Genomic DNA, 15,168 nt, shown 5'->3' on the forward strand with positions numbered 1-15,168 from the left:
CCCACAGGCTCTCTTTCCCTCGACCCTTGCCCTTCATTACTCCCACTCATGTCAGGTTGTTCATGTAGATCTCAGCCATTTCTCCATCATTGGGCAATCCCCATGTCTTTCTTGGGGTCCTGTTTTCCAGGTAGCCTCCCTGGTGATGTGAGTAGCAGTCCAGTCATCCTTGTTCCACATCTAGTATCCTCCTATGAGTGAGTACATACCATATTTGTCTTTCTGAGTCTGGGTTACCTCACTCAGGATGATTTTTTCTAGATCCATCCATTTGCCTGCAAACCTCATGATGTCATTGTTTTTCTCTGCTGAGTAGTATTCCATTATGTATATGTGCCACAATTTATTTATCCATTCTTCAGTTGAAGGGCATCTAGGTTGTTTCCAGGTTTTGGCTATTACAAACAATGCTGATATAAACATAGCTGAGCAAGTGCTCTTGTGGTATGATTGAGCATTTCTTGGGTATATGCCCAGGAGTGGTATAGCTGGATCTTGGGGGAGATTGATTCCTAATTTTCTAAGAAAGCGCCATATTGATTTCCAAAGTGGTTGTACAAGCTTGCATTCCCACCAGCAGTTGAGGAGAGTTCCCCTAGTTTCACATACTCTCCAGCATAAAGTGTCTTCGGTGTTTTTGATCTAAACCATTCTGACAGGCATAAGTGAGGTGGTATCACAGAGTTGTTTTGATTTGCATTTCCCTGATGATTAGGGATGTTGAGCAATTCCTTAAATGTCTTTCAGCCATTTGAGTTTCCTCTTTTGAGAATTCTCTGTTTAGTTCTGTAGCCCATTTCTTAACTGGACTGTTGGTCGTTTTGATGTCTAACTTCTTGAGTTCCTTAAATATTCTGGATATCAGTCCTCTGTCAGATGTGCGGTTGGTGAAGATCTCTTCCCATTCTGTAGACTGTCGCTTTGCCTTGTTGACCATATCCTTTGCTCTACAAAGGCTTCTCAGTTTCAAGAGTTTCATTAATTGATTGTTTCTCTCAGTGTCTGTGCTACTGGTGTTATATTTAGAAAGTGATCTCCTATGCCAATGTGTTCAAGACTACTTCCTACTTTCTCTTCTAGCAGGTTCAGAGTAGCTGGATTTATGTTGAGGTCCTTGATCCACTTGGACTTAAGTTTTGTGCACAGCGACAGATATGGATCTATTTGCAGTCTTCTACATGTTGATATCCAGTTATGCCAGCACCATTTGCTGAAGATGCTTTCTTTTTTCCATTGTACACTTTTGGCTTCTTTGTCAAAATTTATATGTTCATAGGTGTGTGGTTTAATATCAGGGTCTTCAATTCCTTTTCTACTATCATGTCACAGGTATTCTATCACCTTCTTGTTTACATCTACCCTGCCTCTCCCAACTTAAGATGTCTAAGTCCCCTTTCTATTGTGATACACACACACACACACACACACACACACACACACACACACACACACAGTTTAAATAATATATATTCTGCATTTGAGAGAAAACATGGTATTTATTCTTTTCAGTTTGACTTAATTTCCTTAACATACAGATCTCCAGCTTGATCCATTTTCATGTAAATGTCATGATTTCATTTTTGTTCATAGCTGAAAAACTCCTTTATATATACCACCAAATTCCCTTCATGCATTAATCTATCATTGGACATCTGTGATGTTTGCATTTCTTAGGCTTTGTAATAGTGTAGTAATAAACATGGATGTGAAAGGGAAATATTAGTAGCCACTTTGAGATGTTCCTTCCCCTTCCCCCTCTTCATCTAAAGTTATTTGCTGACCAGCAGTTTTTGAACTGACCAGTTGAACTTATGGGAAGATAAGGCTGGGACAATAAATCTATGTATCCTGGACTAGGAAAAACAAGATATGGGAAGTAATAGGCTCAACTGACCAGAAGTTGAACTCAGGGGAGAGTAGGACTGGAACAATAAATCTGAATGTATCTACCCTGGGTTCAGCGAAAGCAGGACATAGGGAGTAAAAATTTATGTCTCTATAGATACCCTGAATCCTGTTAGCCATTAGTAACCTTATGCTTGTAGTTCAACCAGTAACTTCAAAGAACTACTTCACCCCTAGCCCGCCTGGTCCAGTCCCAAGATATGTAACATTCTGCATGTAAACCTTTCTTATACAAACCCCTTAAAATGAGTGCTCGGGACCTTCCCTCTTTTCACCTACTGTAAAGTGGTGCCAGGAGGTCCCTGCCTAGGCTGGGAATAAACAAAAGCTTTTGCTCTTACATCAGAAGTTGGCTCCTTGGTAGTCTTGTTTGGGGGGGGGGTTCACACATGGCCATTACAGATGCATATATATCTCTGTTACATGCTGCCTTAGACCTTCCTGTATATGTATACAGCCAGGAGTGATAGTTATCACAGAGTGGGAAAATACCTTAGGTTTATACTTCAGTCTAAATCCTGACACAAAAAATCAGGATAAAAAGAAAAACTGAGAATTTAACAGTTTTCATTAATAGACTTATTTTAGCAAAATGCTGATTAATAATGAGGAAATGATTGATTCCAAAGACTATCTTTAGAATTGTGAGCTTAATAAGTGTTTATCATACTAAGCTAAACTCTCCAAATTAAGCTCACTCTCAAAATTGTTTTTTTATTCTTAAAAACATTTTTGAGTTTATTTTTTTAAATTGTAATATGATTACATCATTCCCCTCTTCCCTTTCCTCCCTCTAAGCCCTCACATACACTCTTGCTTGCTCATTTTCAACTTTGTGGTCTCTTTTCTCATAGGCACAGAAATAGAACACAGGATTCGGGAAATAGAAACTAGCTTCTGTTCCATATGTACCCAGTGCCATGGGGCAATGGATAGAAAGGACACTTGTTTGAGTCACCTTTGTGACTCCGAAGCAAATGTAAGGAAAGTTCATCCTCTCAGGTGTCTTATAATTTTATTCATATTCAGGTTTTTCTACTTGAATTTCTCCCATCCCACTTTCTGTGATAAAATTTGAAACAGTAAAATTAACGTCATAATTTGAAGCATTTTGAAATATTCACAATTTGAAATGTGCACTTTTTATTATTTAATCCTCAGTTTCATTTCTCACCCAAAGAAGTCAAATACAAATACATTCCATCATGAGTATCTCAGTTATTGGAGTTTTCAAGTTATGCTTCTCCAAAGGTCCAGTATAAGAGGTCCACATGTAACATTAAGCATTGGCATAAACACTAAACAAAAGGGCAATTAGATTTGTGAACAATTTCATGACAACAATGCTTTTAGACTCTAAAGAGATTATTTGGGAGATTGTAAGATGTTCTTGGAGACAGGTTGAGAGAATGCTTACTTCCTTAAGCCTTTAAACCTAGCAGTAGGAAGAATAGACAATGATAGGCGATTTTCAATACTCAAAATTTAAAAAAGAACAAGAAAAAGGAAAAAGAAAGAAAAAAGACAAAGAAAAAAGAGAAAAGAAAAGCTTTATAGAGCCAGAGAATGAGAAATGCTTTTAGAAACTCTCAGATTTTTGGCTCTTATCCCATTCATAATAGAAAATCCAGTGGTATGTGGGTCTCCAATCCAGGTTATACCAATTGTGGCCAAAAATACTAATTAATTACATTCATGTGCTCCCATAAATCTGCTTAGCAACATGTAAGAAAACTACAATTATTAGATTCAAAGTAGTTCCTAAAGGACATTGCTGGCCTGCCTAACACAGAAAAGAAGTAGAGAATAAATAGTTATAGCTTTGCATCTATATAGTTTCTATGCACTTAACTGCTGAATTGCAAAAGTAGTCAAGCACAACATATACGGAATGGTTATCTTAGAAGGGCGTAATGGTGCATGTCTTTAATCCCAGCACTTCGGATGCAGACGTGGGTGACTCTCTGTGCTTTTGAGGCCAGCCTGTCTACAGAGTGAGTTTCAGGACAGTCAGAGCTATATAGTGAGCCTTGTTTCTCTCTATAAGGAAACACATTGCCTTATATTTCAGCAAAAGTTTTTCATAATGAGTTAAAGGTACATTCTCTATAACTTTCACCAGACAATATAGTCTTTTATTGATTTTCCATTCATTGATATGTAAAATTTGATCTTAGCTAGAGGCTTGTAGGTATGAATAAAGCAAAAGATAGGTGGCAGGCTACATTTGTCCTATAGGTCACACATACCTCCTTATGTTTGAAGGCAAGAAATTTGTTTAATGAAAGGCTAACTACAAACTATTACTCATAGCATCATGGGTATTTTTTGGCACAAAGCTAACCATTTGTGTAAAAATAATTTTAAGATGGTCCATCCTGTCTATTTTATATTTTTCTCAGTGACTGGTTTAAATATATTCTCTTTTACTTTGGCAATAACTCATTCTTAAAAATCAGATACACATCAATGCAAGTTTTATTGAGGCTGGAGCCATGTCTCAGAAATTTGAGTACTTGCTATTTTTGCAGAGGATACAGGTTCAGTTCCCAGCACCCATATAGTGGCTTGCAACCACATGTAACTCCAGTTCCAGGGAAATTTGATGCCCTCTTTTGACTTCCACAGACTGCTGCACACATGTGGTGCACATCAATCATGCAGACACACACACACACAGGTACACACACATAAATAAAAATATTAACTATTTTTTAAAAACATACTTTCTTCTTTATCATGTTGAGATACACCTACATTATTTAAACATTCTGGAGCAAGTGTTTATGTGGACAAATGTTTTTGCACAGTAAGTACATTAGTAAGTTTATTTTTAACATTTTAAGAGCTGACAAATGGCTCTCTAAAATGTCTATTTGTCTATTTTCTTACCAGTGTACAGAGGTTTCAGTGTTTCCACAGTCCCATATACATTTGCTGCAGTGGTCCATTTAAAAAAAAAAACTTTTTATTGATTCCTTGTGGATTACACATCATGCACTCTGATCCCATTCATCGCCCATCCCTTCATATCCACACTCTGCCCTTGCAACCTCCTCCCCCAAATAAAATAAAATAAAATTTAAAATAAAAAACCAAAACCAAACAAACAAAAACTCCAAAACAAACACAAACAAAAAGTCTTGGGATGGAAGCTGTAGTGTGATCCTAATGAGTTACACAGTATATACTCTTTAGTATATAAATCTTTATTGTATGGTGTTCATTGGTTATTCCTCTGGTTTGAGACCTGTGGCTTCTGCTACATTGTTGAATTGGGTCCTCACTAGGACTTCTCTTGGATATCCTGTTGTTGCCATGTGTCCTGGAGATCCTGCAGTTTTGGATCAGCAGGTGTAGCTCCATCAATTAATAGATGAGGTGGATGTTGGAGTGGGCCCTGTTTCTGGGCCTGGGTGGTAGCTGGGTTGGTCAGACTGCTAGCTTTTCCTCATCATCACCACCTCAAGCCCTGCCCTGGGATAGCACATACAATGTAGCAGACATCAAAGAGCAGGACCAGTTCTCCTGCTCTCACACCCTTGGGGCCTGCTGGCCTGCATCCACACTACCAGGGTCAGCTCTACTGTTTTGCCCAGGCCAGGTGCAGGCCTCTCTCTTGCTGTTATGCCCCCAAGGCCAGCTCTCCTGCCTGATGCAGGTAGCAAAGGGTGGAGTGGGGGGGGCATCTTTCCCTCACCTATACTACCACATGGCATACAGGGGTGGGGTGGGGCCAGCTCACCAGAACCCCTGCCAACATGGCCAGCTTTACTGTGCCGCCTGGCAAGGTACAGGGCCTGCTGTCCCAAGTGCTGCAGCTGGTGAGGGGCAGGAGCAGTTCTCCAATTCTCATGACCTCGGAGCCAGCTCTCCCACTTGCCACAGGCGTTGAGGGATAGGGAAGGGGAGCAGAGTCAGCTCTCCCACCCTCATGACCCTGGGATCTGCTTTCCTGCCTGCAGTAGGTGGAGAGAGGTGGGGGACAAAGGGGTCATCTCCCCCTTCCCACTGTGTGACAGACGGATAGTGGGCTAGCTCTCCCACTCTCATTCCTTCGGATAGTGGGCTAGCTCTCCCACTCTCATGCCTTCAGATGAGGTGCAGGTCCTGCTCTTGCTCTCCCAAGTGCTGCAGCCAGTGAGGGGCGGGGCCAAAAATATGCAGCCCTAACCTCACTGCCTTTGGTGTTAATAGGAGCCACAGACATCAACACAGACCATGGCTGCAGCAGGGCTATGGACACATACATGGCTCTTGGCAGCAGCCCAGACCCAGATGACACCATCGTCCCAGCAGCAGTAATGGTCCTTTGATACTAACATAGCCCTAGTTGGCCACCCAGACCCCTGATGTCTGCCTGGCCCTTGAGGGCAACACGGGCCATGGATATGGACACAGACCTTGGCTGCTATTGGACCACTGACCAAGACTTGTCTTTTAGGGTTACACACTAAATTTATCACTAGTGTTTTTAAATAATGTAAGGAACTGACCTCTAATACTAACATTGTTGCTTAAAATACTGTCATTAAAATTATGTTTCAGAAGCCTGGTCATGGTGGTCCATGCCTTTAATTTGGGAAGCAGAGGCAGGTGGATCTCTGTGAGCTGGAGGTCAGCCTGGTCTACAGAACTTGTTCTAGGACAGCCAAAGCAACAAAAAGAAACCCTGTCTCAAAAATCAAAGTCCAAAACCAAACCAAACAAAACGCATGGTTCAGTCTTGCACTTTAAAAATAAAGAAATTCCAACATTTATACTAAAAATCCATTTTAAAACAAAAACACAAGTCAGAAACGAACTACATCTTATTAAAAGAAGATAAAAAGTCAGCAATTAAAAAAAAACAAAGCCCAAGAAAGTGTATTATGATTATCCCTCAAAAATGAGATAACAAACAAAATATTCAATTCTACTTGGGACCAAGCAATGTTTAAATTTTTTTATTTATACTTCTTAACTAAAGGAGAACCTTTAATAGTAGAAGATACACCTGTGCGTCGAAGTTTAGCATTTTCATGAATAAAATTGTGTTGAATTGGTGGAATGCTGCCATATGTCTTGTTAGTAGCATCAATTTTGGGTTTTACATGTATCATTGATTTTGGTGGTGGAGGTAGCCCATTTATTTCATACAGACAATATATTTCATCTGTCTGAAAATTAAAAGATGGAAAGATAATGTAAGAAATATCCAGAGAACTAGAAAGATTAGGGAAACATTTATCATTATTAGTAATTTCTATTTGTTGTATGTGATATGGGAAAGGTAAAAAATAAGGTTCCCTCTAGAATGAAAAATACTAATGCAGAAATAAATTAGGTAAAGTAAGACTTTATGACTGTGGTCACAGAAATAATTGGCAAATTACAGTAGTATGATTTCTGGATTATGAATGTATAAAACATTAAAAATATACTGAGAGGACTTAGATCATTGAAAACATTTATAATCTAAATCCAGATAATATAATTTATAGGGGAATTTATTTTTTTATTTTTATTTTTATTTTTTTTGTTTTGTTTTGTTTTTTTCGAGACAGGGTTTCTCTGTGTACCTTTGTGCCTTTCCTGGAGCTCACTTGGTAGCCCAGGCTGGCCTCGAACTCACAGAGATCCGCCTGGCTCTGCCTCCCAAGTGCTGGGATTAAAGGTGTGCGCCACCACGCCCGGCCTGGGGAATTTATTTTAAAACCTTTAATTTTTTCTGTAATAGGCATAATTCCTAACATATGCTGAATTAGGCATTCTAGAATTGTCAGCGTTTATATTCAGACCTTACCATAGTTAGGTTAAGTCCATTGCTTCTGCAGAATTTGCTGAAGCCATTTGTTTTTATATAGGCTTTAGCCTTACATTGGGCTTGGACCATGCATGCTAAGAAAATTATTTTAAAGTAAGTTCCCAAGCCAACTGAATATTACAATACACCAGGTTAGATGTGTAATGCAGTATCTATAAATAAATACTGAGTAGGTGCACATATTTCTTTCACATCAAACATGACCTTATTTTAATCACATATGGCTCTTTTATGTGATATCTGTAGTATTTATACATCCAGAGTCAATGATTCAAAAGTTAAATAAACCTAGGAACAAAATACAATGAGTTAAATATCATTGCACTTCATATGGGTATGTTTGAAATCAAAAAAGAGAGCTAGATTTTGAAGGTTGTGCATGTGCCATTCTAAACTTTTTTTTTTACAGTACAAATAAATGATCTCATGGATACAAAGGGGTGTGCTAAATGAAAATACCAGCATCTGCCTGGAACTGAGTACTAATCCTTGAGCTTCATGCCAGCATGCAGGTGAGCTACATGAAGAGATCTATACCCACCCCTAGCACCTAGTGAGAACGAGTAGCAGCCACTTGGTGCTTGTAGTATTACCAATCATTTATATTCAAGACTTGAACTGATAACATAAAAATACATTATTGTTAAAATCACAATTAGATTTCATACATTTTATTGAAGATTGTAATAACTTTACAATGGTTAAGTCAGTATCATTTAAGGAAGCTGTTCAGGACATTTCTCCAAATAAGCTAAATAACAATAACAAGTTTTTTGTTTTGTTTTGTTTTGCTTTGCAGTTATACCTATGATTTAATTTCTTCAAACCAACTATAAATATGAACAATTACATATCTTCAAAACTGTTTTATAGATATAATCTGACCTATATCTTCTATCCAATCTTTTAAAATATAATAAAAACAGAATTCAATATACTAAAAGAATCAAGTATTACATTTACTATTGATTTGTTGTGTGTGTGTGTGTGTGTGTGTGTGTGTGTGTGTGTGTGTGCTGCATACATGCTTGCTTATGTGTACTCATACACTGCTGTGTGGAAATCTCAGGACAACTTGTGAGAATCAGCTCTCTCCTAAATGCCATGTGGGTTCCAGGGAACTCAGGTCTTCAATCAGTATTGGAAATAAGCACATTTACCAATGAACCATGTCACCAGTCAGGAATAAATTAATAGCTCCATATCATTAATGCCTTATTGAATGAGTATTGATATTATAAAAAACAACCAATTATAGTAGTTCACTGGCCTATTTACTAAGAAACAAAACAAAAAATTTTATCAACAGATAAAATTCTCATATTTTAAAGGTGTCACTGTTTTGAAAAGAAACTGAAGGCACTGACTGCCTGGATGAATGACAGATGTTGTTATGGGCAATTTCTAAGATTAAAAAATGACAGTTATCCATTAACACATATGGTCTATGGCTACACACATTTCTCTGGTGTTTTCATTTGCATGACTGTCTGATGCAATTTCCAATAGCTAGTGTTTGCAAGTCCTTGACTTTTCCTCCTCTGAAACTCCAGTAGGTGTTTCAGCTGGTTTTGGATCCTTAACCATCTCTGAGTCCATTCCTCAGTCAATAACTGCAATGGTGTAAAGTAATATATAAAACCCCTATATTCCTGCCCACCTTGGGTATGAATTTATCAAGGTGTGAATTCTACACTATTTCCCAGAGATCCCTCATGGGATTAATTTTCAGTTTCACACTGTGGTAGATGATTTTATTAGTCTCCTTTCCTTCTGTATTTTACATACAGCCTTCCCTGTATTTATTTCCTTGTATCACATGTAACAAATAGGCCACTTAAATTTGAATTCTTTTGAAGGATCTGCTTTCAATGAAATACAAAAGAAAATACATATTTAGAATGCCCTTTCCAATTGTTTTATGCCAATGAGATTTCTTTAGAAGTAATATAAAATACATACTTATATTTGTTTGTGTCTCTAGTTATAACAGGAACATATAGTTATAATATGATATCTATTTTGCATTGTAAGCTATATTAACATACACATTATTTTTATGCAAGTATGGCCATAAAACATCATATATTTCATGTTCTATAATTCTGATAGTTATTAAGTTTTTTTTGAGATTGTGTAGATGTGTTAGGTATGTACACATGTGTGCAGGTACCTGTGCTTGTGTGTACATGTATGTGGAAGTCAGAGGATGGCATCAGGTATCATCTTTGATTGCCCCTGCTCCACCTTATTTTTTAAGACAGGGTTGCTCAATGAATCTGGAGCCCATTGATTAGACTAGGCTGGCTGGCCAAGGAACTCCAGTGATCTGCCTGTCTCCTCCTTTTCATAGTGAGGCTACATGTGTGTGCCACTGTGCCTAAATTCTGAGCAACATGGAGATTGGAACTCAGGTTTTCATGCTTGCACAACATATACTTTACCAACTAAGCCACCTGCCAGCCCTAGTACTCACCAAGATTTTTTCATAGTCACTTGGGAAAAGTGATTAGATTTTCTACTTCTCTGGAGCAGCACTCCTTTTGACAAAATAAATGAAACAACTTAACTTCCCTCTATCAAAGCTAATGCTACTTGTCTTGTTTCCTAATTGGAAAACAACAGGTTTTCATCATTCTAAGGATGACTTAGTTGAATGAAAAATTATAAGGCATGAGAACACAATTTGTGAGGTTTGTCTAGGCAAGATTAATTAAAACTATCCTTATAAATTATTCCTTTTTCTCAGTAAAGTAGAATGAAGATGATATTGTAATTAGTGATTTAATACTTAAGTATTTAAAAATAGCAATAGTGTAAATAATTTTAATTTAGATAATGACTTGACTTTTAGAACTGCAACATGAGAGTAAGTATGGATGTTGTTGAAATTAACTGGGATTTGGTGGCAGTGTGTATAAACTGATTTTTAAGATCAGTGATTTGGTATATGCAATGACTCTTATGAATCTCCAGGGTAATTCTGCTTGACATATCAATTTTAAAAATTTGTAGAGTGTAATATTATATTTATACAGAGAGTTTCATTCCTAGGACCCACACAATTGTAGAAAAGTGCTAACATCCACAAGTTGTCCTCTGAACTACACACATACACATACACACACACACACAAACACATGTCACAGCATGTGCAGGCCCCCTCCCACAAATGAATATATGTAAAAACACATTAGAAATACCAAAAGTAGTATAAGGACTCTAATATTATTTTTCATGTTTAGATATCTTATTATACATTTTTAGGAAATCAGCATTGGAGGAAAATAAAGTCTTCATAGAACTGTATGTGCTATGTTTATAATTTCCATTAAGTCTACACATACTTCTCAAAATTGAAAAAATAAGAGATTTAGGATTTATCTATAAATTTCTATATTAAATGATTATTTGAAGTAGGGTTTACCATATGTTTATATATGTACAAACAAGACAATGAATATATGAAATTATGTATTCTATTTATGTACATATTTGCAATTTTACATAATAAAAATTAAATCAACAAACTAATATTTTCTTTTTTTTTTTAAACTGGATTCTCACACTGCATCCCAGACTGACATCTAAATCAGAATCCTCTAGCCATTACCTCCTGAATGCTGAGATTAAAAGTACATCACAGAAATTCTGGCAAGAAGTACTATTTTTTAAAACAGGCTTCAATGTGAATTTATCTCCCATAAGCCTTTATCAATATTTCAAATAATAGTGGAGGCAATGAGGAATATGCAGCAAAAGAGGATTCATATATGATGTCCTAGGTTCTCTAAAATCTTAGAACAATGAAAAAAATAATTCTCCTAAACAATAACTAATTTTTTGTTTTCAATATTCATTAAAACAATGACATTTTCTTCTGTTAATGACAGTAATTAATTGTTTGGTTTAAAGCTTAGGGATTTCTTTGGCAGTAGGAGTTGTAGGATTACATGATGACAACATGCGCTTTAAGTCTATACTACAGAAAGTAAACTGTGGTAATAGTTATCTTTTTCAAAGAATTTGAAAGTTGTCCTTAGCCCCAAATTTCTCACTATAAAGTATGTATGAAATTCTATAAAGACACTTCTCTTACTGGATAAATTTTCAAAACCGTATTTACCTTAACTGTTAGCAAAGCAATCACTTTAAGGGTCTTCCACAGATACAACCTAATTTACAATGCATATTTTAATTAAAAAATTTACTTTCTATTTTACATCAACATTTTGACAATATACTGTAACCAATGTTTGCAAAAGATATGTTTCAAATAATAGAAAGTCCTTGAGTAAGCACTTTTTAAAAGAAAGTGTTATGTGACTATACAAATCATCTATACATTTATTTCTTAACATGAAATGTAAGTAATTCCTTAATTTCTCCTACTATTAACAAATTATTTCATTATATTCCATACCTAAATTTATTATTTGGTTTTGAAATTTAAAAGCTGTGTTTTTTAAAACTTACCTTTACTACAAGTGTTGCTTGATATTTCTTACTGTACATTCTGGGTTTAAATCCTACAACAATGGGAATTCCTTTTGTGTAAAATGGAGGGAGTTCTCCAGTATGAGGTTTTACAAAAAAATCTCTATCACCACCTGGCAGAAAATAGGCTGTAAATGGCTCATAATACCTAGAAAAGAGGAATGAAATCCATCAAATTGGTCATTACCTCATTGACTCTGTGAGAAATTGATGGCTAAATCATAAATTCTGCTCCAACAGACCCATAGTTCAAAATGAATACTGAATGCTTACAAAAATGTGTGAGGTGGCATTTTGAAAATTACCAAATAGTGTCTGCCCTAGTTTTCTTTCTGTTACTGTGGTAAAACATCATAATCAAAATAACTTAGGAAGGAAAGGTTTATTTGGCCTACACTTTGCAGTCATTGTCTATCATTGAAGCAAGTAAGGGCAAGATCTCAATCAGAAGCCGAGGTAGGAACCAGAGAAACACTATGAACTGGGTTGTTTCTACATACTTAGCTTGATTATGGAACCCAGGACCATTTTCCCAGTGATGGGGCCACCCATAGCGGGCTTAGCCCACTCACATTAATCATCAGTCAAGGTAATGCCTAACAGACAAGCTTACAGGCCAATCTGATTCTCAGCTGATGTTCCCTCTTCTTAGGTGTCTCTAGTTTGTGTCAAGTTGACAAAAATTAACTAGAACACTATCATTCTTTTTTTTTTTTTTTGAGACAGGGTTTCCCTGTGTGGCTTTGCGCCTTTCCTGGATCTCGCTCTGTTGACCAGGCTGGCCTCAAACTCACAAAGATCTGCCTGCCTCTGCCTCCGAAGTGCTGGGATTAAAGGTGTGCACCACCACCGCCCAGCTAGAACACTATCATTCTTTTCTCAGGGTAGCAAAATAAGTTTTTTTCATTTATATCCTATATTCATAGTGTACTAAGATAAATGTTGTCCCAATAAAAATTGGTCAAATTCAGCGCCCTGGATGAAAACTTAGTCATTTGTAAATAAACTCATATGTAAAGCAATTGACCACTAAAGCTATGTAAAACCTTTTGTCTCTACTTCTGTTCCATTATACTATTTACTTACTTACCAGAGTTTTCTACTTGCTAAGTACTATGAACTTACTTGAGTCTCACTAAATATTTATAGGTATGAAGATAAGATTATTAAAGTATGAAGTAGAGGGACATTTATGTTTCAAGCTACCATTTCATGTGATGATAGACTAAAACTGAGAAAAAGAATGTTAGTTAAAGAATTTCTTAGTTTAATAAAATAGGCTAGAGATACACTGCAAACAAGTTTTAAGTTCACAATTTAAAATAAATTAATATAGATGCATGTAAAATTCAAAAATGGCTTCTGAAAACGAGTACAATAGTGCAACATGGAAAAAGACACGGGACAATTTAGATTGTCCATTCAAAAAACACATACTGAGCATCATGGTGGAAGATTGGAGAACAGGTTCTGTAGATATGGGTGGCCTGGATTTGAATCATAACTCTATGTAGCATTTCAAGAAGTTTACTTAAACTTTTTGTACCCCAGTTTTGTCATTTATTAAATTAATAAACAGAGTCAAGTCATTGTACCAATGACTAACCCATGGACAGTGGTTTGAAAGGACTACCAATATTACTTCAGTCATCATTATCATTGTGGTTTTAAAATATTTTACAACTAGTGCTAGGAAATGATGGGTAATTCAATAAATGAGCTGAATAACATGGAATACCTAGAAGGATTACAACAGGAAGCTGACAGACAGATATTCACAGGAATCCATAAATCTCCCTTGTCCAGAGAGACATCCATTAAGAAAAAATATATGGAAGAATTCTCTTTGTGAGGAACAGAGAAACCAGTTAAGAAGCTGTGGTTATACTTCTATATTACCATACTTGGTTACCAGCTTCTTTTAAGAAATGAATAGATCCATATCTGTCACCATGCACAAAACTCAAGTCCAAGTGGATCAAAGACCTCAACATAAATCCAGTTACTCTGAACCTGATAGAAGAGAAAGTAGGAAGTAGTCTTGAATGCATTGGCATAGGAGATCACTTCCTAAATATAACACCAGTAGCACAGACACTGAGAGAAACAATCAATCAATGGGACCTCTTGAAACTGAGAAGCTTTTGTAGAGCAAAGGACACAGTAAACAAGACAAAGGGACAGCCTACAGAATGGGAAAAGATCTTCACCCACCTACATCAAAAACTGAACAAGGCAAAACTATCAGTGATTTAAACCAAGGTGGCACTAATAGCAATGGTAAAAAAACAACAACTTGGTTTTGCTTATATTTATAGAATGGATGGCCAAGTTTTCTAATAGATCATAAATGATACGCATCAGAAACTGGGGAACACAAATTTGTTGCAACATTCTCTGAGGGATGTGTAAAATTAGAATTAACATTCACTTAACTGAGAAGTCTGTAAAAAGACTCCCTTTTGGGGAGAAATTATTTTTTTTAAACTTTATGTTAATTATTAATGTTCTGTTGAGCTATTTATAAAACAGAAAATTAATATGTATGTTTGATGTTTAGGGAAAAGTTCAGGAATTGAAATATATTTGGGTTCTTCAAAGTACAGATGATAAATTCAGCAAAAATGTGAAAATACCTAGAAAAGGAAGGTGGACAGAAGTAAAAACAATCAGGTTCTGGGAAACAACATTTAAATGATAAGTATGAGAGGGAGGCAGTAAAGAAATGGCCAGCAACAGAGAAGCAAATCCAAGAAAATGTGATCCTTTCAAGTTGATGTTAGGACAGTGGTTGGAGATGGTCACAGGGAGATAAGAAGCAAAAATTAATGTCTGGATTGAGAAAAATATGCACAGTGTTTAACAGTGATGGCACTGGATACTTTATGAGAGTAGCTACTGGAGTCATCAGGAAGCATGCAAGCTGTGCTACATGAAATAACAACAGACTAAGTACTAAT

At 36.4% G+C, this 15,168-nt stretch overlaps 1 protein-coding gene across 1 annotated transcript in view; it reads right to left on the reverse strand.

Annotated features, from left to right (window-relative positions):
- Nucleotides 1-6,836: 6,836 nt before the first annotated feature.
- The window catches only part of Cfap47 (cilia and flagella associated protein 47), a 236,509-nt gene continuing 228,177 nt past the window's right edge, over nt 6,837-15,168 (reverse strand). The window contains exons 64-65 of the mRNA XM_028872040.2: nt 12,188-12,356; nt 6,837-7,064 (exon numbers count right to left, since the gene is read on the reverse strand). Coding sequence (XP_028727873.1) covers nt 6,852-7,064; nt 12,188-12,356 — 382 coding nt within the window. The 3' untranslated portion in view covers nt 6,837-6,851. The remainder of the gene's footprint in view (nt 7,065-12,187; nt 12,357-15,168) is intronic.

This window comes from Peromyscus leucopus, chromosome X, assembly GCF_004664715.2.
Source record: "Peromyscus leucopus breed LL Stock chromosome X, UCI_PerLeu_2.1, whole genome shotgun sequence".
NCBI classification, from domain to species: Eukaryota; Metazoa; Chordata; class Mammalia; order Rodentia; family Cricetidae; genus Peromyscus; species Peromyscus leucopus.